At 38.7% G+C, this 27,859-nt stretch overlaps 1 protein-coding gene across 1 annotated transcript in view; it reads left to right on the top strand.

The window, feature by feature from the left end:
- LOC126334556 (dolichyl-diphosphooligosaccharide--protein glycosyltransferase subunit STT3A) overlaps positions 1 to 27,859 on the top strand; it is a 90,609-nt gene that overhangs the window by 11,869 nt on the left and 50,881 nt on the right. The window contains exons 3-5 of the mRNA XM_049996932.1: positions 2,833 to 3,000; positions 5,406 to 5,566; positions 24,162 to 24,252. Of these exons, the coding sequence (XP_049852889.1) occupies positions 2,833 to 3,000; positions 5,406 to 5,566; positions 24,162 to 24,252 (420 nt within the window). The remainder of the gene's footprint in view (positions 1 to 2,832; positions 3,001 to 5,405; positions 5,567 to 24,161; positions 24,253 to 27,859) is intronic.

Raw genomic sequence — 27,859 nt, 5'->3', positions numbered from 1 at the left:
ACAAGTAGCAAATGTGTTTAAGAATCATTTTTTAAATTTAGTCAAAAGCATAGGCACTGACAGTTCAAGAACAAAATCACAGCAGTATGTTGAAAATGTAACTTAAAATTAGTCACATGAATGTGTCCCAGAGCCTCTTCTTCTTGATCTATTGAAAAAATTATACATTCTCTCAAAAATGAAAGCTCATCAGGTTTTGATGGTGTTTGCAGTAGAACACTAAAAATTTGTTCTCAGGTAGTAAGCCCAGTATTATCAGAAACATGTAATGCATCACTAAATCAAGCCATTTTTCCATAGAGACTGAAATATTTAGTTGTTAAAACCCCTCTTAAGGAAGGGCGAGAAGAGAGGTGTCAATAACTACCAACCTGTTTCACTGCTGGCATAATTTTCCAAAATTTTTGAGATGATGGATTCTAGAACAGCAGAACTCGAAACCTTTGCCTTTCATGGGCAAGTGCTCTACCATCTGAGCTACCGAAGCACGACTCATGCCCGGTCCTCACAGCTTTACTTCTGCCAGTATCTCGTCTCCTACCTTCCAAGGTAAGCTCTTCTGTAAGCACTTGCCCGCGAAAGGCAAAGGTTCCGAGTTTGAGTCTTGGTCGGGCACACAGTTTTAATCTGCCAGGAAGTTTAATATCCTCCATAGTTTGGATTTCAGAAGAGATGATGTACTAAGAATGCCATTTGTATGTTCATTCACCAAATTTTACGAGCATTAACTAATAAAATAGCTCTGGTTGATATTTTCTGCAAACTATAAAACACATTTTACTGTGTGAATCATAATATTCTCCAAGATAAATTGAGGTGTTATGAAGGTAATTGTATAGCCAGCAAATTGATAATGCCATATCCAACCAAAAGAATGGAGAAAGTTGTACTTGGTAATTCAAGCAATATAGTCCAGGGACATAATTCGGACGGAAGAAATAAGGTCCACTGTAGTTCCTCGTATGTAAACAATCTTCCATATTGTAAACAACAAGCAAAATTGGTTCTTTTTGCAGATAACACTAGTATTGTGATCAATCCAAGCACATGTATAGAAACAGAAGAAATTGTGAACAGAGTTCTTAAAAGTATAATTGACTGGTTTTCTGTGAATACTCTCACCCTCAGTTTTAAGAAGTCACAATGTATTCAGTTCTGCACATCTAGAAGTATTACAGCTGTGATAAGTGTAGCACATAATGAGGGAATAATAAATATGGTGGAAACTATATTGATGAGAATTTAACTTGGAGTTATTAAAACCTCTTAGTACAGTGACATTTGCACTTAGACTCATTGCAAATCTTGGAGAGGTACAAATCACTAAGTTGACATATTTAGCATATTTTCATTCAACAATAATGGAATAATGTTCGGGGTAACTCATCTTTAAGAAAGAAAGTGTTCATTGTTCAAAAATGTGCCATAAGAATAATGTGTGGTGCTCACCCATCATCATCTTGTACACATCTGTTTAAGGTTGGGCATTCTGACTGCTGCTTCACAGTATATTTATTTCCTTGCAAAGTTTGTTGTAAATAATCCACTACAGTTCAAAAGGAACAATGAGGAACTTAATTACAATATCAGAAGGGGAAATGACATCAATTACTCTATATTAAGGTTGTCTTTAGCACAAAAAGGAATACACAATGCTGCAACAAAAATTTTTGATTGTTTTCCAAAGTGATATTACTTCATTTTTCTTTAAAAGAGAGAGTGAGAGAGAGAGCGAGCTTGGAAATGGTCAGAATTTAAGCGTATGTACAAATTAATTTGCAATGTGAATGTCAAATGACCTTGTTCCATGTCCTTAAGATCTACCGTGCAAAATGATTCACGCAACACGTAACTAACCAAGCCTTTCGCAAGGTGTGTATCTACACATGATTAACTTCCAAAGATAAAAATTTTACCTTGTTTCACGTAACTGTCATTTGTTGACATTTTAATTTGGAGGACTGTTAAGGCAGTACCCTAACAAACACAGTAGCGTTGTATTCTGTCTGGAAATTCCTGAAGCTGATGAAACAGTACACTAATCTATCTATTCCTGCTATGTGCTATGTAGTTAAAAGAGGGAAAGCATGTTCTCATTTTGTTTGCTTTGGTGGTGTTTTGTTGTTGACCAGGAATCAAAGTTAAAACTGTTGATTTCTACAAATTTAGCATAAGAAATAGCTTCTGGTTCATCAGCTTTCACTGCTTTTGATAAAGAGCAGTGGTCAGGATAGTGCAGTAGGCATGAAAATGTCTGAAAACTACGTAGGTGCTAATGGAGCTGTTAAGGTGTAATCTCACTTTTACTGCTGTTTGAAATGCAGTTTGTATTGTGTGTCAATAACAGAGCTGTTTGTGTTCTGTGTTTATCATGTTCCACTATGTCACCATTTAAACCAAATATAAGGGGACACACAAAGAACTCTCTCTCTCTCTCTCTCTCTCTCTCTCTCTCTCTCTCTCTCTCTCTCTCTCTCTCTCTCTCACACACACACACACACACACACACACACACACACACACACTCAGCTGATACGTTGTTACAGAAAGATTCTACTTTGTATGTAGAAAGAAAACCTACTCAATTAGTCTTCTAAACTTGCTCCTTTGGGTTTAAAAAGTAAATATTTGTAGCTAACATGGATGACATTCCACAGAGTATATTCTTTTAGCACAGTAGGTGAACTTGTAATATGTTTGTAATTGTAGGTTTATGTAATGTACACAAATGATAGAACATTAAAGCACAATATCACAATATATATTCTAATTTACAGCATCAAAATTTTAAGGCATTGTTCTCTAAAGTTGTAATAATTATTTTTTTTACAGCATTTGCAACTAGATTGTTCTCAGTATTGAGGTTTGAAAGTGTCATACATGAGTTTGATCCATATTTCAACTACAGAACTACAAAATATTTAGCTGAGGAAGGCTTTTACAAATTTCACAATTGGTTTGATGATCGAGCATGGTATCCTCTGGGGAGGATAATTGGAGGTAAGCAATATTAGCCAATTTGGGCCAATCATTATGGATATTTCCTTTTCAGAGGCAATACTGTTTGTGATAGCCTTTATCCTTCTTTTCCAAATCTAGAATAATATCCTGCTGAATTTGCACATTTCGTTGTGCCCTGCTATTAGGTCTGTCAGTGCTGTTTGTTTCTCAAGATGTCAAGTGAAAATTGCCATGTGAGTTTACAGCTAATTGTAAAACTTTATACTTTTTGTAATAAAAATGGAACTATTAAGGCTAAATTTTACTTTAGTTCAATTTTGACCTTAGTTCAAGAAACTGAACTGTGATCAGGACCAAGTTCTATTGTATAACACATAACACTAAACTTTGACACACTGAAAGAATGATCAATGTTGATCGAAATTGGCACAAAACATGCTTGACAACCACTAAAATCAGATATTGATACAATTACCACACTTTGACGGCAGGTGTTACCCATGCATCGTAAATACAAATCAACAAAATGGCCTGAAAATAAGTTGCTGTTGACTTTAATTCACATAACATACAGACAAATTGTGACTGGAAATATTTGAAAATATTAATAAAATAACCAAGAAAGCATCCACAAATGGCAGGGTGTAATTTTAAGATGCATTTCACACTTGCTATATTTCATCCCTATTTAATTAATGTACTGTGTAAACTGGGGCAAAAACAGTCAGTCGTCCGTGGTTGTGAAATGCATAAAACTGGAAGTGGTAATTTTTTCACGCTTATTGTTATGGAAAAAGGGCAGAAGCTAATTACAGGCCTGAAGCCACAATTTATTGTTATTTCCAATGCTACAATGACAATTGAAAGTTATATGCGGTGGTTTGTACGCATTTAATACGCACAGATAAATTTTTTGAATCAATTTGCTGTGTAAAATGAATTCATGATATTATTTTTTATATTCTTGTTCATTTCTTGTTTTTAATGTGGATGCAAATAAGCACTGAATGTTGCAGTTCATTCAGAATACCAGTAAATGAGTAGATGAATTTTTCATTTCTGTACCTTATTGCCTGTAGTTGCCTTTGAATTCCTGAAGATATTTTTGTTCTGTCATTGCAGCTATAAGAAAATGTGTGTTTTTTTTTCATTTTAATTAAAGATATTTGCAGTTTGATTTGTCTGTGTGTGTTCGTTTGCTAAGTCACATCATCTTTGTTTTTAGATATATTTATATTCCTTTAAGTTAGTTAACATGCCATAGGTGAAGAAAGTCTGCCACTCATTTACTTATAGAAGCTGTTTCGTTATTGGCTTTTGGTGATGAAGTAAAGGCTTCTCAGTCTAGTAATGTAAGAGAGAGAATTAATTGGAAGAATCAAATCTGTCTGTGGCTTATTTAGTTTTAAAACTACTGATGAAAATAAAGACATTCCTTAGAATTTGATCTGACTAACAACATATTTCAATAGGAGACTGTTTAGGAGACATTCAGATTTCTTCAAATTTTCCCAATTAGGTACCTGTTGGAAACTTCCAGCAACAAAAATAATGATTAAGTTTTTTACATTAAATTTGGAAATTTTATGCATATAATTATTAAAGGTGAGTAATTTTGTGCTCTCTCAGTATGAAATTGTTCCATCCATTTCGGTATTGATTATGCGGCCAATTTTTAATTATTTCTGCCAATCCATATTTTTCTGTCATTTTGGTAATCAACAAATAGCTTCTACTCTTGTGGAATAAACGCTGTATTACTTTTGAATACATTGTGGGCGTGAACAGTAATCAATGTGTTACAAATATGTGATTTACCACCAAGAGGAGGTTCTTGCTCATTGGTCTGAAGATGCTCACAGTAGTGGTCAGAACTGGACACCGTAATAAATAAATTGTGACCAAGATTGTTTTTGATAGTTTAAAAAAAAAGTTGTATGGCTTGTATGTGCCAGTTCTTTCCTTAAAATGCTAGTTTTTCTTCTGAAAGTATTTGACATATATTGAACAGCTACATCATACTGCATGCATGTGAAGTCTAATTTCCTCCTCATCTTACTCAACTGCCTTATTGTGGGAAGATTTAAGTAGTAGACTCGCCTTTGTTAGGCCATCGAGATGCTGATTTTAGGTGTTAATCTTTAAAGTGATTGCCATTGTAATTCCTTTGAAAATGTCTTGGCAAATTTCCCTTGCATCCTTGTATTTCTAAGCTTGTGCACTGTCTCTAATGACCTCGTTGTTGGTGGCATGTTAAAACCTATCTTTGACTTTTGTAAATGTAAGATGATGAAAGAGGTATTTCTTCACAATAGATTTCTTTATGTTGGTAATTAGTCTTATCAACCTTTCAGCATAGTAATGACATTGTGTTATGGCAGTTTTAAAAAAAGTTGAAAATATCCTGGTACTTACAGATGAATTCTGTTTTCATTCTGCTATAGGAACCATATATCCTGGGCTGATGGTGACTTCTGCTGTCCTGTACCACTTAGCTCAGCTAATAAATGTCACCATTGACATAAGGAATGTTTGTGTGTTTCTTGCACCATTCTTCTCAAGTCTTACTACAATAGTCACTTACCTGCTTACAAAGGAACTTAGGGTAAGTAATGCTTGATCTCATTGTTTTTCTAATTAACAGTGCTGATTCTTTTTTCCCCATAAGGAAGTTATTCATTGACTATAAAAAAAAAAGCTTGGGTGTCACATTTCTATGTTGTTTGCTCCTTTGGCCTCTCGAATTACATCAAACAATACATATTTGTGACACTTTGTGAGGATCAGTTCCTGTAGTTTAAGGAGCTATAGCCTACGAATAACAGCAAAATTACTCTGTTAACAGTTTGTCGGTTCACGTTTGTTGTAGATTCATTATAGTGATCCTGTGGGGGGGGGGGCTTGGGGGCTTTGCAGACCAGACTTCAGACAGGGAATTAGGAATTAACATATACTGACAGTTGGGTGACCTAGTGATTTTATTACACAACTAATACTATAAAAATGTCCTTCAGGGGCACGTACATGACACATGTGGACAGCTGAAGTATAGAAATCAATGGAAACTGTATGTACGTGCAACCTAAGTTAGTAGTTTATTTCACCTCCATAATGTCGTTAACTTTTTGGCAGTTACTCCGAATGTTTCCATGCGCTACACAGTGTTATGCACTATGTTAATCTTGTTTTCTCTAATCATTATAAGCATTGGAGAATATAAGAGATTGAATAGAGCATTAATAATTTAAGATATATCCTTAAGATATGCAATAACCTAAAATATTACAGTTCGCTTACACTTATATTATTATAAAGTAACTGTGGCAGTGAATTGCAAATATATGTATTGATAAATTCACATAAATTGCTCTGTCGTGTGTCATGGTCATTGCACCCTAGGCGCAAAGGAATATCATCTACTTCATGATGCACAAAATTTCAGTCTGTATCGTATTTGTTGATTTGTTTCTGTAAACCACTAATTCCTTGTACCTACCGTTCTTTTTGTTTAAATAGAACTGTAAGTATTCTATTAGTTATTGGCAACTTGCTACCTGAGATCAGTAATTTAATATGATGGGTAAACAAACCCACTTAAATAAGAGTAAAAAATGAGAAAACAATAGGTTAAAACGGTGTTATTATGGAAAAATAATAATGAAGGATATCAGTGGTCTATCAAAGGAGAATAATGGGAATTCTATCACAGTGGATTGGATGGTATGGATTTTTGTTTGTTGTTTAAGCTGATGTAGTGATTTGAACACATAAGAAAGCAACTATTGAAATGCCTGATATAGTGTGTGGCCTGTATGGAGCAGACACATGGATGTTGAGAAAGTGGGACAAGAGGAAAATTGAAATTTGTGAAACATGAATATTGCTCAGAATGGAGAAAGTCAGCTGGACTGATAGTCAGCTGTGAGGAGGTACCATGGAGAGTTGGAGCAGACAGGATGATGTTGCTAACAGTGAAGCTAAACTGGATAAGACATAATTCGAGATGAGATTGCTTTCTAGTAGAGGCAGTTACAGGTTTTATTCCAAGGAAGAGAGGGAAGAGCATAAGAAGATGCCGGATGAAGTTACTAGACTGCAAGGTGGTTAACAAAGAGGAAAAGTGTTGTCTACGCTGAAGTCTTAACCTGCCACAAGGCATGTAACCAAATGATTGTTTTTATCGTTTTTCAGCTCTGTAGGGGGGGGGGGGGGTAGTGGCAGAAAATTGTTTACAAATTGACCGTGGCTTCCTTAAGGCCCCCATAAACAAACATTTTGTCAAACTTAACTTTGCTTGCCCAATATTTGACCATGTATGATGCTGTTTGACATTCTTGTCAAGCGTAGAGTGTGTTTGACGTGTATTGTCAGAAATTCTGATTAGCGGAAAGTTTGATAAGATGGTGGACATTGTTTGTGTTGATAATTCACTGCAGATGTTTGATTGTTTTATTACAATTTTTCTCACTGTATCGTTAGTTTCCACCATTGTGGAAACTATGGCCAAGGATAAAATCAAAACAGCATTGACGATTACCAAAATGGTAGAGGTATCACATTTTTCCAATTATTACACAGGGAGAGGTTACAAACAAAATCAGTTTTACACCTAACATACAAGTGGTAGTGCAATGAATTAAAAGAAGTTGAAATTCTCTGGTTGTTCCACGGATGATGTGGGCTATAAGTTCCTATGTTGTGGTACATATTTTAATGAATTGTCATTAGAGGAGCTGGTAGAAGGGAATATTTTTTCACATACATAAGTCTTTTTCAGTGCAAGGGCTAAATAACTCTAGACAAATTATTAAATGTTTCACTGTTCATATGCAGGAAGTTGATGTAATCTTGATGTTCTGAGTGTAACATTTCCGTTAAGTTTTTCACATATATATTTCTCTCTCCTTTTAAACCATTCCATGGACTAGAGTCTTGTTTTCTTCTTCTTTAAACACAGCATCAAAGTCAGTCACAGGACTGCTTTGCTTGCATTTGTTGCCATTCTCATTACTGTCAAAATACATACATGAACAGCATCTGCTCCAAAGTGAGCTGAAACTGACAAATCTTGTTTGTATGTGTATGGACTTTTTTGATAAATATATGGCTAGACAAGGGCTCATCTGACAAACAGGTTTGCTCATTTATGGAGACCTTTATTAAAAGAACAGATTGCTGCTCATCTTATAGTGGAGATGTTGAGTTGCAGGCAGGCACAACAACAAGACTGTAGCAAGTGAGATTTTGGACAAAAGGCTTTCATCCACAGTAGACAAAATACACACATACAAGCCACTGAGGCTGGACTGTGAGCAACAGCACGTGGTGAGAGAAGCAGTATGGGTGGTTGGGGTAAAGAAGAGGCTGGGGTGAGAAGGGGGAGGGATAGCAGGGTGGGGATAGGGAATGCTGAAGTCCTGCTTGTGGAAGCATACAGGAATGTGGTGGGGACAAGGCACTGCAGCTAGGTGCAGTATGAGTGTTAGACCAGGAGGAGGGGGAGGGGTAAGGAGAAATATAAAGACTGGTTCAATAGGAGGAATAAAAGGCTGTGTACTGCTGGGGTGGGTGCAGATAAGGGGACAGGGGGGTGAAGGACAGTGACTAACAAATTTTGATGCTGGAACAGGTACAGGAACATGGGATACATCCTCCCCTTCCCTGCTCCCGCTACACAGCCTTCTAGTCCACCTAAGCACCCAAAGTCTTTTTTATCTCTCGTTTTCCGCTCCCTTCCCCCACCACCGCCCCCATCTCCTCCCCCCACCTCCATCTAACTTCCAGACTGCACCTAACTGCTCTATTCTGTCCCCTTTGTCTCTGTATTCTCCCACAAGCAGCATCTTACCCAGGGTTGCCACAGGTTCTGGAAATCAGGGAATTTCAAACACATCAGGGAAATTTGAAGAAAAAAAAGAAACAAACACTGGAAAAATCTTGTTTTCGTCTCAGTAGATGAAATTGTTTGTTTACTGAGATGCCATGCATCGTTGGTGTCTGTGTGTAGCTGAGAATGTGCACTGCTGCCCTGCTTATCGCTTCTTTCCTTCCTACCCTCCCCTCGCTTTGCAGGCAGTACTGCCACCACTTCTTGCCTCTAGACTAGCAGCTGCCAAAGAGAGGCATGAGGAGTGATTTGTTTGTATCTGATTCTCAGAGATTGTTGACGCCATGGCCGGAGATGGCAGTCATGTGCACATGAGCTGTCTCTGTGTGGTTGTGTGAATACGTGTGCGCTCTCGTTTTCTGACAAAGGCTGTGGTCAAAAGTTTAGTTGTAAGATGTGATAGTCTTTTCTAGAAGCCTGTCTGCAGCTCAGCGATCACATTTACATGGAGTTGTTACCTATACTCGTTAATATTGATTCTCAGAGTATTTGTGCAAGTTATCTGTTGCATGGATTGATCACCGCGCTCTCATCTCATCAACATGGCATCTGTAACGCATGAATAGCTGTCCAAATAAGTGAACTTCCACAGTGGGCCAAAACCGCAGGCAATTTCTGCTGGTATTTCTAATGGATCGGGCATGCCAATCTGAAGCCCATCAGTCCGTCGAATCAAGTCTCACTGACCTGCCTCCACGACAGGTCTGCTTGTGTGAGGCATAATGTGGCAGATAGAATTGATGACATCTTTACCATATGGACTCATGGTGAGACAGACCTGCTAAAATTCCTAAAATCTTTGAATACCTTTTCCCAATTAAATTTCACTTGGTCCTATTCCGAATCCCATACCTTTTTCCTTAATGTTGATCTCATCTTTACTGAAGGCCAGCTACACACTACCGTCCATATTAAACCTACCAACAAACAACAGTACTTACATTTTGACAGTTGTCATCCCTCCCATGTCAAACGTTCTCTCCCATGCAGCCTTGACATCTGAGGCATACCTGTTTGTCCGGATGCAGACTCCTTACAGCACTACACACCACTCTCACCTCAGCCTTCACAGCACATAATTACCCCACCAGCCTAGTTAAAAAGCAGATTTCCTGAGTCATCACGTAATGCTGTTACTGCTGGTCCCTCCACAAAACAGCTTTGGAGCACGCCATTACTGATTCAGTATTATCCTGGTCTGGAGTGCATTAATCAGCTACTTTGAAAGGGCCATGACTTCCTAAAATCATACCCTGAAATGAGATCCCTTCTGTCTGAAATTTTGGCCCACCACACTTAAAATAGCTATCAGACCCTATGCTCCTTCTGCACCCGTCTCCCTACCCTATGGCTCCAACTCCTGTGACCATCCCCACTGCAAGACTTGCCCTATTCACCCTCCTACCACCACCTATAATAGCCCTGTAACTGGCAAAACACACTATCGAAGAGAGAGCCACCTGCGAAATGACAAGTCATATACCAGCTATTATGTAAACACTATTCGGCCTTCTACATAGACATGACTACCACCAAATTATCAATTAGCATGAATGGGCATAGGCAGAAGGTCTGTACTGGCAACACGCAATAGCCTGTTGCAGAGCATGCTCTACAACATGACGTTCTTGACCTCGGCATCTGTTTCACTACATGTGCCATCTGGATTTTTCTCCCCAGACACTGCAGGTCAGAACTTGAACTACACCATGTCCTTAGTTCTCGCCACCCAACTGGCCTTAGCTTATGTTAATTTCTTCCATCTCAGCATTTCTTCGCTGTAACTACTCTTTGCCTCACTCCGTTTTAGTTTTCTACATCTTTTATTGTTATTCCTATCTATTTTGCACCGCCCCCCTCCCACCTCTGTTACGTACAATGCCCTTAGCTTTTCACTCTAATTAACTCGTGCAAGATGTTTCAGTAGTAATCTCTGTCTTTCATATTAACCTGTATTCCAGCCTTAAAGCTCTCAGGTTTTCAAATAGTATCCAATGCTGTCCCCATCAATCTATCTTTCCTTCTCATCCCGTACAATAAGTCTCCCCTGACCTGTGGTGCCGGATAAATTTCCAGAAATCTACTGCTTTTCCTTGACATTTCCAGGCCTTTCCCTTAATCTTTCTTCCTTCTCCTTCAATCTTTCTGCCTGAAGAAGGAGCCACCTTCTCCGAAAGCTTGCCAATTAGTAGTCTTTTACATGTGTGTTCTGCCACCGCTGGGCGAGTACATTTTTTATCTGTCCAATTAAATAATTTTGTAAAATCATTATCTGTCATTTCAAGTTGAGAAAGAAAGGTCCTATTGCATTGCAATCATGCCATGTTCTTTTTTCAAGCACACAGCCTTTCTCACTGATGCGTTAAGGCAGTTAAATAACATAATGTAACTTAAAGTTACACTTCATGTGACAGTCAACTGTTATTGCCATCTACAATAAGATTAATGCCTTCATCAACAAACTGCATCTATTTGACAAGCAGCTTAGTATAGGGAACTTAACTTTTCCCCCCAATGTCTTTCATCTTTACAATTATCTCCAGTGTGTAACTTCATTAGAATATTGAGAAAAGAGGCTGCCAGAACTTTAGAAAAGCAACTAGAAGTGATTGATTCACAAAATTGCCGGCTGCCAGAACTTTAGAAAAGCAACTAGATAGAAGTGATTGATTCACAAGATTGCCATCAGTTCAGAACAAATTTTTTGTTATGGTATTGTGATTTACATGTGGAAGAGTTCCCCAAGCTACACAGAAATTTGTCCAACTTTACGTCGGTGTCAACATTTTATTGTGGACAACTTTTTTTCCAATTTGGGGGGGGGGGGGGGGGGTGTCTGCAGAAAGGTTCCAGCTTCACATTACATTTTTAAAGAGAATATTATGTTCTGTGATAGCATGGGATCTGACACCAAACATGTCATCACTTACTAATGAACAGAAACATTGTGTTTAACAAATTTAGTAAAATGCTACAGTAAAACTGCAAATTAACAAACCTCTTTTTAAGGAAATCTTGCTTTTAGTGAATATTTCTGGTGGGCCCAGTAAAATGTCCATAAGAACAATTTTATTCCTCTTTTACTCCTCCCCACTTTCAATGTACCCCACTTTAAGAAAAAAATTGCTTTTGAAGAGTAAACATGAAAGATTTCTCAAATTAAAATCCAGTGTTTATGCATTTTCTAACATGTCCAATTGAGTTTCAAATTCCTTTTATTTTTATACTTAATACATTGGTCATGTAATGTTGTAAATGGTAATAGATTCATTCATTTGTCACATACGTAGAGCATAGTCAATGAATTGAGTATCCATTAAGTGTTACTGGCAGATAAATTGAATGAATCATAATTTATTTCCACACTGCCTTACATGCGACTTTGGTCACATGATCTGACGTCGTATATACTGAGTCTGCAAAGGGCAAGAATCGTAGTTATTTCTTTGTTAGTTTCAAATTTTATCAGTTTTACTTTTGTGTGTTTGTGAGGTTGTGGTCTGCAAACATAGAAAGCTTACAATTTACCAAAAGCTTATGATCACCTGTGACGTTAATGGCAGTCATAACAAAGCAAAAGAAATATGATTCAGCACAGTCTACACGTGTGGCACTCTCAAAAGTAAGGAAGCATTTTAACTGCAGAAGCTAACAATTCCAGTGGTTCAAAAGGAATAACATTCAGTAAAATATAAAATATTCTTTTATAGTGATTTCAGGGAGTGATAAGTGGCAGCAATCCTATTTTTCTACAGACCTTAAGCATTTCTATTAGCAGAAACATACTGCGAGAGAAGGCTAATGAAATCATTCTGAAGATTTACATTGAAACTTTTAGTGTGTCAAACAGCTGGTTGTATTGTTCTAAAAATGTCATAATCTATTGTTTCAAATTGTAAGTGGAGAAGGTGAGACTGCAGCTATAGAAAGTGCAAACTGTTGGAAGAACATTACACTCTACTATTGATACATGACTATGAGCCTAGAGACATTTTCAACACTGGTGAAATTGGTCTCTCTATAAATTATTTTCTGAAGAAATCAGTCTTATTAAGGGAGAAAAATGCCATGGATGTTATAAAAAGTAAAGCAGAGATGGCTGCACCATTGTGTATAAATAGCAATAAAAGTGGAAAAACTGCCTCCTCTAATAACAGGAAAATTTAAAATTCCCAGGTGTTCCAAAAACATAGAAGTGCTACTTTGTACTTTAAGAGTACAAGACCTGTGCCTGGGTGACATCAAAGTCTCTGAGATTTTTCAATCATTCAAATACGAAAATGGATCCAGCAGGAAGGAAACTTGTACTTATTATTAACCAGTGCCCTTTATATCCCAAGGAAACATAATTTCTGAGGAATGTAACTGTTGTGTTCCTTCCTCCAAACTGCTAGAGTTATCTGCAGCCTCTGGACCTGAGCCCAACAGACTCTGTTAAAGCCATGTACAGAGTAGCAATTGTGAGAAGCCAGTTGCATTCCTTGAAAGGAAGTGATTGACTCGACATTTCAGCATTCATTTGTTGCTGCCTGGAAGTCTGTAACGTATCAGACTGTTAAATTGTTTCACGAAGGTTGTTGTTAAAGGAGACATTGTTCCAGAAGAAGAATGGAGTAGAATCAATGATTTTGGAAAATGTGACAGCCCAGGACATTGTTCGTAGTGATGATGATGTTTTTACTTTCGCACCTGAAATTGATGCAGCTGAAATGTCTGAAATGTTGTGAAGGAACGCTGAGATAGGAGACGGTGGTGGCGTTGAAGAATCAGAAGAAAAGGAGGCAATTACACTGAATTCTGCAGGGTAAAAATTGATACTGTCAGGAATTTCTTTTCCTCTTTCAATGCAGATAAATCAGTTCTAACTTTAAATCCATCAAATGGAGTGACAACTTCTTTAACCCTGATATTTTGGAAGAACTAAACAAGTCATGTGCAGTTTTTAAGTAAAGGTTGTGTTATGTGAATAGTGTAATAATTATATATTTACTTATTTAAACTGGTAGCCCAAGATACTGGTAATATTGTTATTAAATAACATCTAACTTGCTTGAATTAAGATTCTGGGTCACCACTTTCATATACTATGGCAAAACCCAGCTTGAAGAAAGAAAGAAAAAAAAAGTCCGCAGACATCTGCTAAAAAGGGCTTTTACGGAAGTACCAAACAAGAAAAAGGCCAGGATGGTATAACAACAATATAATGAAGGGTAGATAGATACTCGCTAAATAGAGAGAAAGTTGGGCTGCAGACAGGCCTAGCGAAGAGACTGCTATACTTTAAAATATGCTAGCAGGCTCTTGTTTGCACACACATGGACACTTGAGTTGGAACAGCCTGGGCTATAGAATCCCCAAAGAGTACAACCTTCATGGGGACACAGCTAAAAGTGGAATGGCCATATTTATCCCTCTTACCCTCAACACCAGCTTGATAGCATTTAACCCTTTCACTGTTACAGATATGCCCTCTGAATTCCAAGCTGTGTGCGGTTTTGTTGTGGCTGTACTGCTGGCCAAATGCTATTAGTTTGAAAAAATATATGTATTTTTACCCATCGTACAATCTGATCTTTGCTTGATAAAGGACTGAATTTCTTTTTGTTGTTCATAATAGGTATTGGACTGCATCAGATTGAACAAAGATTGCATGAAATTTTAAAGAGTTTGCAGAGGTAAAAATGCATTATGTAAACTTTGCATGTGATTGATTTTAGCAAGGCTTTTTGCACGTGGTAGGCAGAGAGGTGTATGATAAATAGTGAAACTTTTTATTCACTAAGATATGGAAGCAGCTCATGTGCAGCGGTGAGAAGTCGTCAGCTCCGGATACATACAGATGTCAATAGCAGTGGAGGAAAACCCAAGCGGCAAATGTATATACGTCCACAGCACCCAGGGATGGCAGAGCAGGACGTGTATACATACCCACACCAGCAAAATGGTTAATGCAATAGTGTGTGTAGGGTATTGGGTGATATTGTACTCATTAATTGCCCATGAATGAAGTTCTCGACAGTCATTTGAACTCTGTTATGGAGACTTGAATAAAAATTTATGGTACTATAGGGCTTTACTGCTTAATATCCCCACAGGTCTGAAGTGAAGTGTATAATTACATATATGATGGGGAATAATTGTAGGAATATCGTCATGATCTACCCTTGGCCACTTTGAATTAGTTTCATGTGTGCCTGACAATGCATAATGAGCCATTTTCAGATACATCATAACCCACTTACCAGATACATCATAACCCGCTTATTTTTGAACCCAAAATGGTCATTGTTCAGTAATCAACATATTTAGTAAGTCTTTATACACAATTTCCTTAAGTGAGTTGTTGTATACTGGTATTATTGGCTTACACAAATACAATTTCATATTATGTAGTTAAACTAAATACTGAATACTTGTCAGTAACCAGGAAGAGTGAAGTCTTGTTAACCCACTACTAAGTTGGGCATTGCTACATGTATCATGGATTTTTTTACTGGGTGATGTATTAGTATCTGTACTAGACATTGAGCTTTTCAGTTGAATTGATTTTGTGCAAGATCTTACCTGTTAACTATTTCAGAATGGGGTACATACATATAGTATGTAAATTTGACTACAAGCTGTATGGGTTATAGTGTAACATCTTCCATAGATCACCTGCTTGCTAGTTTGCTGTGGTGTTAGTGCACAAATGCTAGAGCATTGCTAAGGGAAAGAATCTGCTGGTCATAGCCTATTTTTCTTAAACATCTTTTAGAGCTTCACATACACTCCTGGAAATTGAAATAAGAACACCGTGAATTCATTGTTCCAGGAAGGGGAAACTTTATTGACACATTCCTGGGGTCAGATACATCACATGATCACACTGACAGAACCACAGGCACATAGACACAGGCAACAGAGCATGCACAATGTCGGCACTAGTAGAGTGTATATCCACCTTTCGCAGCAATGCAGGCTGCTATTCTCCCATGGAGACGATCGTAGAGAGCTGGATGTAGTCCTGTGGAACGGCTTGCCATGCCATTTCCACCTGGCGCCTCAGTTGGACCAGCGTTCGTGCTGGACGTGCAGACCGCGTGAGACGACGCTTCATCCAGTCCCAAACATGCTCATTGGGGGACAGATCCGGAGATCTTGCTGGCCAGGGTAGTTGACTTACACCTTCTAGAGCACGTTGGGTGGCACAGGATACATGCGGACGTGCATTGTCCTGTTGGAAGAGCAAGTTCCCTTGCCGGTCTAGGAATGGTAGAACGATGGGTTCGATGACGGTTTGGATGTACCGTGCGCTATTCAGTGTCCCCTCGACGATCACCAGAGGTGTACGGCCAGAGTAGGAGATCGTTCCCCACACCATGATGCCGGGTGTTGGCCCTGTGTGCCTCGGTCGTATGCAGTCCTGATTGTGGCGCTCACCTGCACGACACCAAACACGCATACGACCATCATTGGCACCAAGGCAGAAGCGACTCTCATCGCTGAAGACTACACGTCTCCATTCGTCCCTCCATTCACGCCTGTCGCGACACCACTGGAGGCGGGCTGCATGATGTTGGGGCGTGAGCGGAAGACGGCCTAACGGTGTGCGGGACCGTAGCCCAGCTTCATGGAGACGGTTGCGAATGGTCCTCGCCGATACCCCAGGAGCAACAGTGTCCCTAATTTGCTGGGAAGTGGCGGTGCGGTCTCCTACGGCACTGCGTAGGATCCTACGGCCTTGGCGTGCATCCGTGTGTCACTGCAGTCCGGTCCCAGGTCGACGGGCACGTGCACCTTCCGCCGACCACTGGCGACAACATCGGTGTACTGTGGAGACCTCACGCCCCACGTGTTGAGCAATTCGGCGGTACGTCCACCCGGCCTCCCGCATGCCCACTATACGCCCTCGCTCAAAGTCCGTCAACTGCACATACGGTTCACGTCCACGCTGTCGCGGCATGCTACCAGTGTTAAAGACTGGGATGAGCTCCGTATGCCACGGCAAACTGGCTGACACTGACGGCGGCGGTGCACAAATGCTGCGCAGCTAGCGCCATTCGACGGCCAACACCGCGGTTCCTGGAGTGTCCGCTGTGCCGTGCGTGTGATCATTGCTTGTACAGCCCCCTCACAGTGTCCGGAGCAAGTATGGTGGGTCTGACACACCGGTGTCAATGTGTTCTTTTTTCCATTTCCAGGAGTGTAGTTTAATTTTCTAATTTCATCTTTCCGCATTCCTTTGTTTCAAATTCTAATGCTTACAGTTCCATCATTTGTTGGTAAGCAGTTAAATGATTTCTTCTGTACTCGTCAGAAGACATGTTTTCTGATTGAATTGGCTTTAGTTCTAACACATTGCTTTTATTTGTGTGTGTGAGATCTGTTAAGGAATTGATCCTCCTCTTTTCATATTCTTATGAAGAATTGGTATCTCGGAGATTAATAAAATCATTACTCAGTTATCACAATGGGAGATGTAAGTATAATATTGTTAAACACAGCTGTAATGGAAGTGTTAGATCTGTAGTGTTGCATCTTCTTTAGACCGTCTGCTTGCTGATTTGCTTTGATGGTTACGCAAAGATGCTACAGCATTGCTGAGATATAATCCACTTGTTTGTTGTTATTCAGACATAGTCTAGTACCTCTCATACAAAAGTATTCTGCTGAGTAATGCATAACATCCTGTGGTTTGGCCTTTTTCAAATTATTTTTTAAGATGTCTGCTCATACAATATCGAGATTTCAGTTTTAGAGTTGAAGTATTATTATTATTATTATTATTATTATTTGCTTGTGTTGATTGAAAGATTAATTATGTTTTAATTGTCATAACTATAGTGCACTGTGTGCTGCCTTTAATCAGTTTCACAATTTTATCTTTACTTGTTAAGACATGATTTCATATTTACTTTTCTTAAATCCCAACCCACTGCTTTCCCACTTTATTTATGATTGATTAAAAGAATAGATGTAGAGTAATAACACGATTTTGGTGTCCCTATGTGCCCCCCCCCCCCCCCCCCTCCAACCTACCTTCATCTTTCTCTCTCATTCTGTTTACAACAGGTATGTCCCCCTCATGTTGGGGGCTGAGGAACATGCCCTTCCTTTACAACCATACCCAACCTCTTGTTTTTTCCTTACCAAGGAAGGATCTATTTGTTTTGAAAGCTAGGATAGTTTGCTTAGTTTTTGTACATGTGTATTGACTGTTATGACATTTCTCCAGTAAGTAAGAACTGTTCAGTAATTCTCTCACACTCTTATAGATTCCCCATAAGTTTGGGTTTTAATGAAGTCTCTATAGCTCTGAGATTAACCCGTCAAGCCGGTAGTCAAAGTATGTACTGAAGTGCTATGAGCATCCGCATGGACAGTATCTCAACCATGTACTCACCAGTTGCAGTCTTGCAGGTAAAAATATATTACTCTGCCATCTGTCGATGATGGGCAATAAATTGTGCAGCTGAAGTGCTCAAGCTGGATTTTGTAGAAACAAAAGTGTGCAAAACTAATCACACTCTACGTCAGCTTTTAGCAACTGCAGTTTGTAAATAACGGGAAACTGCATTCATTTGAGGGGGGGGGGGGGGGCACATTGTTTAAGTTTTGGGAAGAAAGGCTGACGATAGAAACCTACAACCTCTAAAAGTAGTGAAATGTGGAATAAAGTTCGTTTGAGATCTGCAAATAATCTACAAGAAATTGTTTAAAAAGGGGGGGGAGAGAGAGAGAGAGAGAGAGAGAGAGAGAGAGAGAGAGAGAGAGAGAGAGAGAGAGAGAGAGAGAGAGCTAAAAACAAAAATGAGAACCAGAATATTTCTATTATAAAGCCTGCAGAAAGACAGAGGAAGAAAAATCTGTAAATTTCAGGTTACTTCTCATGTCAAAATAGCTGGAATTCATATTCACCGCATTGTAGGCAGCCTCCAAAAATTGTTGTCTCTGAATGGCTCATAACAAGATATTGCACTGAGAAGATCCTTCCCACGGAGAACAACAACAATTCTACAAATAGAAGCACAGTGTACTGCAAGGGTAAACAAAAGGCAGCATTGTTTTGGAGCAGAGTCTGAGGTATAGGACTTTTGATTGTTTCAAGGTATATCCACTGTATGTTTGAATCATAATAAAGTTATGTAGTTAAAAGTTCCTGAAAATTTCATTACTTCTGTATAAATAATTCACACACTAGACCAGTTCCCTAAAATGCTGCATACCTGTACCAATTGACTGCGTAAACTACTAAAGGTGGAGCAGGCATGTGCACAGAAACTACCGATTTGAAGGGTTAATAATTCCTTTACTAATTGGTCAAAATGGGAGGCATCTTCTTTAGACCATCTTCTTGTTAATTTGCTTATGCTTCAACACTTTTATTTACATGTTAAAAGATTTATTTTACTTGTAGTTAGACAAGGCAACATAGATTATTGAAGCATTCACTTTTTGATAATATCTTTTACCCAGCCAAGTGAACTGATAACCTGGCTAGGGCGGAAACAGTGTCATGTTTATGCTCTAGAAACAGGGAAGCAGCAACAGTGTACACTCATGCATTCTTGCAGGTGGAGCATTACCACACGTTACATGTCTGTACGTCGATGCCTTGCATAGCACAACCAATAAATGTCAACGGACACTTCTGTTTGATAACACTCTTTGGACAATATCACTTTGACAAAATCAAAATTTCATTTAAACCATTGGCCACTTTAATTCATATGCATTTTTTTTTTTTGTAAAATTGTAATGAAGTTTGCCTTTTATGAAACTTAGACTTGTTTGTTCATGGTAACTTGTTTGTTGAGGCACAATTTAAAAACAGATTTCACACTAAGAACATTTTTCATAAATTTCGTAAATAGGGATTTTATTATTCTCTGTGCATTATTAGATTTTGTTTATGTTCTTTCCTAAGATTATTTCCTCAACTTCATTTCAAGGAGATGACTGCAGTTTAGCACTACCAGACTGAAAATGTTCTCACACTTACACATAAGCTTTAATCTAAACGTTGAGAGGCATGTTTCACAAATTCCGTCTTGAAATACTGGATGGTGACACTGTTCCCCATAACACACACTAGACCAATTTTTCAAATCTGTACTCATAACCTGTGACCCAAATCTCTTGATAAGATTTCTGGAACTGATATCATATTTATGGGACAGTTGCAGTTAATTTTAGTAAAATTTCTTGCCCTGGGGCCCTTTCAGCTTGTGGTGGAAGACTATGTTAGTTCTCTGCTCAAACTAGCAATGAACCATACAATGCCCAGTATATTTGTCGTATCATCCACACTAACTGCACAGGAAAAACATAGTAATGTGTTGTCAACTTTCATCTGACCTGGTTACTGATGTGGAATCGGACATGGCACTATTTGGGGCACCCTATCCTCTAACAGCATCGAGGGATGCCTCCCCATGATTATTTTGTTCTCCCTCTCAATACAATTATGCTTTGTGGTCTTCGTCTTCCCTCACCCTATGAGGTGAGTGCATCTCAACCTGGGACTGGATGACCTGTCCCTCCTTTCGAACTTTTCCCATTCTCTCTCTCTTCCCTCCCTATGAAAGAACTTAACAGTTCAGAAATCTAGGATTTTCTGCCCTACTTTTATATGTGCTTTAGACAGTACTTAGAATTTCACCCCCCTGAAGGTAGATACCTCTGTTTACTTGTAATTTGATCGTTTCTCAAAGTGGAATTTCCTTATGATACAATGAACCTGGATAATTGGGTATATGACACTTGACAGCAATTACCTTTCCGTAAACTATGTCAGAAGTGTATTACGTAGGCGTGGCTGACACTGGATGACTATATTGTTAAATATTTGGAGATATTGTCAGGACTAGACCCAGTGCAAGTTATATGTTTAGCATATTAATTCATTAAAGAATTAATACTATATGAAAGTATTGGGAGAGCCAGTCCTGACAAAACTCTACCATCTGGTGAGCAAGATGTATGAGACAGGTGAAATACCCTCAGACTTCAAGAAGAATACAATAATTCCAATCCCTGTCAGACAGCAAAGGACTTGGAAGAGCAATTTAATGGAATGGACAGTGTCTTGAAAGGAGGATATAAGATGAACATCAACAAAAGCAAAACGAGGATAATGGAATGTAGTCGGGTGACACTGAGGGAATTAGATTAGGAAATGAGACGCTTACAGTAGTAAAGGAGATTTTCTATTTGGGGAGCAAAATAACTGTTGGTTGGAGTAGAGAGGATATAAAATGTAGACTGGCAATGGCAAGGAAAGCGTTTCTGAAGAAGAGAAATTAGTTAACATCAGGTATAGATTTAAGTGTCAGGAAGTCGTTTCTGAAAGTATTTGTATGGAGTGTAGCCATGTATGGAAGTGGAACATGGACGATAAATAGTTTGGACAAGAAGAGAATAGAAGCTTTTGAAATGTGGTGCTACAGAAGAATGCTGAAGAGTGGGTGGGTAGATCATGTAACTAATGAGGAGGTATTGAATAGAATTGGGGAGAAGAGGAGTTTGTAGCGCAACTGGACTAGAAGAAGGGACCGGTTGGTGGGACATGTTCTGAGGTATCAAGGGATCACAAATTTAGCATTGGAGGGCAGCATGGAGGGTAAAATTTGTAGAGGGAGACCAAGAGATGAATACACTAAGTAGATTCAGAAGGATGTAGGTTGCAGTAGGTTCTGGGAGATGAAGAAGCTTGCACAGGATAGAGTAGCATGGAGAGCTGCATCAAACCAGTCTCAGTACTGAAGACAACAACAATGAATGTATATTTCAAAACTGTGTGTGTGTGTGTGTGTGTGTGTGTGTGTGTGTGTGTGTGTGTGTGTGTGAGTCATTCAGGTTGATTACCTCGTAGACCAACATGTATGATAAGAGGACTGTCTTGATACAGAAGTTGATCATCCATATTGCCAAAAGTTGTTCTGGCCTGCTGCCACTTTCTCTTTGAATAGTTTCGCACACTATTTTAAAGGTGGGAACCTTTGAAACAAAGCTTTGGCAACAGTTGTTGGTGTTTTTTAACTCCATATTTTCGTCTTCTTCCTCCTTTTTTTTTTTTTTTTTTTTTTTTTAATATATATATATATATATATACTCCTTTTAAACTAAATCACTACTAAGGACACATTGCATCATAATTACCATGTAGAATGAATACTGAACGTGCCTGCGAAGTTCGTTCAAAGACAGAAAAGAGTAATTGTCTTATTATTTTGTATACAGTCACCAAATGTATGTAATGCTCCTTCCATACACTTAGCTTTAAAGTTATCACAAACTGAAAAACACTCATTGTTTTATCATTTTGAGCTGCTTCTTATGCCATTTTTATCATGCACTATGAAGTGGTGTTTATTACTCCCATGTCAACATTAAAAATGGAATTACTCGTTAGTAATATCAGAGGCACTTTCAGTAAGTAATGCTCACAAAGTTTTTACAGCTATTAAAATATGTAGGAAAATGTCCGTGTAGGTGCTTCAGCTTTGATGTTTCTCCTGCATTTTTACAAAGTATTGATCAGTTCATACAGGTGGCTGGGCTGTAGTGAGCCATCAAAATTGTGTATACCACAGCATTCATTAGAAACAACATTTTGTAATTTGTAATGTAAAAAGAGACTATGAGGAAGATTTGTGTGCCGTGTTTGGCACAGATGTAAATGAAAGAGGTACTGTTGAGCGATGCATAAAAAGAGTTGAAGCACCAGGAATTGCAGAAACTGAGCTCCATGATAGGCTACCTTTAGGCCATTCTGTCACAGCAACTGCTCCCATCATGTTAACTGCATAGATGGCATTACTTTGCAGACTGGCTTATTAAAACCGTACAATTGACTCTACAATTATTGGTGAACATTGAAATTATGCCTGCAACATGTGAGACTCTTGTTTGGTGGAAAATTCAGGATGGAATGGCGACAATATTATGAAAAATGATAGATTGCTACTCACCGTATAGAGGAGACGTTGAGTAACAGACAAGCACAACAAAAAGACTGTGGGTATTCAAAGGTGTATTTGAGATGGGTTCCAGGAATACTCACAACAGATCCCACAATTCAAGTAAGTCAGTTCATCTGAACTCTTGGAGAAGTTTGAGGCCACAGGAGAGGCTTTTCTGTCATAGATCATTACAGGTGACTCAACATGGGTGCATCATTTTGAGCCAAACACAAAAAGGCATTCACTGGAGTGTCACCACACTCAATTACTGGAAAAAATAAAGAAGAAGAAGAAGAAGAATTTTGAGGTAACTCCCTCTACTGGTAATGAAATGATGACAGAATGTGGGATAGTGACAGTGTCATTCTTAGCAATGTATTTCCATAAGGGTTAACTGTTAACACAGAGGCATATGTGAAGACTCTGAACAAACTTGAGAACTGTTTCAAATGTGTCCATTCAGAGAAGAATAAAAAAGAACTATTACTCCAACAACACAATGCATGCCCACACACAAGTATCGCCAATTTGCATTTGACATCATTGCCTTCTCCGCCCTATAGCCCAGACATGACACCCTCGAACTTCCTTACATGGGATATACGTTGAAAATAAGAGCATGATTCATGCAGTGAAAACATTGTTACAAGTACTGGACTAGAACTTTTACCAACAGGCATAACATGGTCTTACACTATGCTGTTGTTAGCCATAGAATGTGATGGGGACTATGTAGAAAAATAATATATATGTGAAAGAAATGTTGCTTGTGTACAAATTCTAAGAATGGATAGGTTCTGAGGGGAAAAAAAAGTGGGACGTTATATTTTCATTTTCAAGTAAATTTTCCTCAAACTATATGTATTTGAAAAATGTAATAATGTGTGAAACGGAAAGTTGCTACTCACTATATAATAGAGATGCTGAGTCGCAGTTAGGCACAACGAAAAGACTGTCACAAATAATAGCTTTCGGCCAGTAGTGCCTTCATCAGAATTAGAAGACACACACACTCACGCAAATGCAACTCATACACGACTGCAGTCGCAGGCAACTGAGGCCCAACTGTTTTATATTGTTAGATTTTATATTGCTTGATATATTTGAAAAAGTTATGAAGTCACTCATAAAACTCATATTGTCAGCACAGTTGTTGAGAAACTTGATCACATTAACATTTCTTGTTTTGTAGATATTATTTCGTATAATTCAGGTTTTTAGTGGTGACACTGGTAGGTATCTCATAGAAAAGATATGGTTACTATGAGAATTACCATTTCCAGAATTGTGGTAATTTATTCATTTTCTCCCTCTTTCCTTTCCTCCTTTACTGTGTCACTTAAGTCATTTCAGGCTTATTTTTACAGGATTCTGCGTCTGGATTGGTGGCTGCAGCCATGATTTCTATTGTACCTGGCTATATCTCAAGGTCTGTTGCTGGATCATATGATAATGAAGGTTTGTATAGTGATATTTTTAAAATATTTCAAATTATAATAGTGAAATATTTGCGTGTAAGGATAGGATTTAATGTTTTTGTTTCATTGCAAGCACTGAGAGGGAGTTCAGGAGATACATAAGTGTTACAAAAATGTACGGCCAGACTTTCAGGAAACATTCCTCACACACAAAGAAAGAAAATATGTTATGTGAACATGTGTCCGGAAACGCTTACTTTCCATGTTAGAGCTCATTTTATTACTTCTCTTCAAATCATATTAATCATGGAATGGAAACACACAGCAACAGAATGTACCAGCGGGACTTCAAACACTTTGTTACAGGAAATGTTCAAAATGTCCTCTGTTAGCGAGGATACATGCATCCACCCTCCATCGCATGGAATCCCTGATGTGCTGATGCAGCCCTGGATAGTGGCGTATTGTATCGTAGCCGTCCACAACACGAGCACGAAGAGTCTCTACATTTGTTACTGGGTTTGCGTAGACAAGAGCTTTCAAATGCCCTCATAAATGAAAGTCAAGAGGGTTGAGGTCAGGAGAGCGTGGAGGCCATGGAATTGGTCCGCCTCTGCCAATCCGTCGGTCACCAAATCTGTTGTTGAGAAGCATACGAACACTTCGACTGAAGTGTTTTTAGAGCCGAAGGTATTGCCCCTTGTTAAGGCAGATCCAAATATAATATTTCAACAGGGCAGTAAGTGCTCAGAAGAGACAAATATCATGTGAACCCTTTTGCACGAACAGCCAGTACCGCTGTTTCCTTTTGTTGCACATTAGTCTCACCTTAGACATTCACACATACAATTGGAAATACTGTGCTACCTTTTGAGTTGTTAGTTTCTTCCCAGAGTAGGAAAGATGTGTAGGTTGGGAAACATTAGAAAGAAGGGGCAGATTTCAGACTACAGATTGAAAGGCCCTCATGTTGGAACGACGAGAAGTGCAGGAGATCAGATACAATACAGTGGTAAACATTGGGTCAGCTTTAGTCCACAGATGTTAGGGCGGAGTGAAACATGAAGAGAGATTAAGAGAAACAGAATAGTGAAATTAAACAAATAGTCCAATCAAGAACTGAGAAGAAAGAAGAAGAGAGTTGGTGAGAGGGGACATTGAAATTAAAAAGCAACAGAGAAAATAATTGAGAAAATAAAGAAATACTACCTTAAAACGGGTAGTGGGGTGTTGCAGCAATGCCGAAGTTGCCGTCTCTTGGCGAGAACTAAAATTATTTTAGGTCTTTATTTTTACGGTCCAAAGCATGGGATGGGATTATAGCTACAAATTCCCATGCCTTTGATTCCTTTATGTCCTACTTGGTTAGGTATATTTATTAAATATTATCTTACTTAATTGTTGTGATAAACAAAATGTTTTTGTAATTTTTTTCACAGATCTTAATCTGTAGAAACATATTCTTTGATGGAGCAGTGTGAGGATGTAGTAGAAATGTGAAGAAAGGAAATTGTAAAGTGGCTAATTTTGGTGGTTACTATCCATGTACAAAATTATAAAAAAATGTTCAAATTATATGTTACTTGTTGAAAATGTTATCCTTGTTTTATTCTATGTATTGTACATCATTTTTCATTCTTCCAAATACGGAAATGATAAAAGTATATTTGTCACAGATTATTACGAGAGGTACAGTGTGCATTGTTTTAAAACTTCCTGGAAGATCAAAATGATATACTAGTCTAGGACTTGAATTTGGAACCTCACCTTTCACAGGCAGTACCCTGAATTGTCTATCCAGGTATGACTTGTGTCCTCACAACTTCAATTCTGCCAGAACCCCTTGCCTACTTTTTAGATTCACAGAAAATTTCCTGGGAACCTCACTGCACTAGCATTCTCGAATAAAAGAATACAAGCCACAGCCTAACGGTTGTACCTAGAATCAGTCTGTAGTCTGTCATGAAGTGTCAGACCAGTGCACAGGCTATTGTGTAACTAAAAGGCAAAGTTCGGTGTTTGGATATAGGCCCAGCACATAGTTTAACCTGCCAACTTTTTTCAAATATAGAGGGAATCCATGATAGCTGGAAATGTGACTATTATACATTACACAGGGTGATTCAGGAGGGATATCACATAATTTTTGAGGTGATGCTACATGTGAACATAAACAGAAAAAGTCCTATGAACATGTGTCCAATTTTCGATCGTTACAGAACTGGATCAGGTTAAAGAGGTCACATGTCCATGGACAATTATGAAGGCAAGTGTGAGTATTACTTACCAAAATGCTATGTAGGTACTGTGGTGAACAGAATAATGATGGAACAGGTGATTGATCCATTCTGCTGGATGTGTTCAAGAAAATCCCCCTCAATGCACTTGTCATCCTCATTGGAGGATACATTGTGTTGCACATCAGTCATCATCTTGGTGAGCTTAATGTCGGTGACACAAACAATAAGTGTACACATCCCTGTTTAACCAACCCCATAAATAGGAGATGTCTAATGGGATTAGACTTGGTGATCTGGCAGTCCAGTTAACTGGTCTTCCATGACCAATGCACTGTTAAGGAAATGTGTTTTTCAGATTCTAGGACACTTGTCTGGTACAGTGAATCTATAATCCATCGTGTTGCTATTCCTGCTCTAATTTCACGTCTTCCAAAAGTGGAACTAGGTGTTCTATTAAGAAATGTGTGTATGTTGTGGCTGCCATACAATTGGCAGCAACAAAGGCCATATCAACAAGTCATCAATCAAACCACACCATATGTTCACTGAGAAAATAACTTGGAATCTTGTTTCCCTAGTGTCAAGTGGATTCTCTACCCTTGTATGTCAATTGTGGGTGTTTGTGACACTATTGGGTGTAAGTGTAGCCACATCTGTAAATAAAGTGTATTGTACAACGTCTGTGTGTACAGTTAACCAGTCACAAAATTGTCTGCTTACTGAGCCATCTGGATGCAGATGTTGCAAGGACTGAACATGAAATTGGTACAAGCTCTCAAATGTAATGTACGCCAATTCGCTTTTCTGAAACATCAAGCTGACGGCTAATGCACAGTGTACTGGTGATAGGACTCTATTGTACCATTGCAATAATGTCTTCCCTTTGCTCAACTGACTGGACAGCCTCATGTTTCCAACATCACGTGTATTGTGGGTACCACTCCAGATTCACATAATGTTTGAAAAACTTTGGGGAATACCCTGGCACAGTGGGTGTGTCAATCAGGGAAACGTCTCTGGTATTGTTACAGCTATACTGCCATTACAGAACCTGAACAAAAACATGTGTGCGTACCCTGCATGGGTGAATGTATGTGGCATGTTGGTTTTAATGGACACAATGGATTTTCTCAATTAAACAATGCTTGAGCACGACATACACATAGCCTCATGACTGCTCACTGATTCAATTCATGATTGATTGCGCAATGGGTACGCTTCCAGCTGTCGCCTCAGTGTGACATCACAGTGCTGCCATCTGTTGGTGGAACCCTCTTGTAGGATGGAAAAGTCATCTGTACCACCATTATTCTGTCCACCACTGCACCTTTACAGCATTTTACTAAGTCATATCCACACTTGTCTTCATAATCACTAATGATTGTGTATAATCTTCAAACCCCCCAG

Source organism: Schistocerca gregaria, chromosome 2 (assembly GCF_023897955.1).
Source record: "Schistocerca gregaria isolate iqSchGreg1 chromosome 2, iqSchGreg1.2, whole genome shotgun sequence".
In the NCBI taxonomy this organism is placed as follows: Eukaryota; Metazoa; Arthropoda; class Insecta; order Orthoptera; family Acrididae; genus Schistocerca; species Schistocerca gregaria.
Note: the sequence above shows the minus strand (reverse complement) of the source record. Positions and strands in the feature narration are given on the sequence as shown.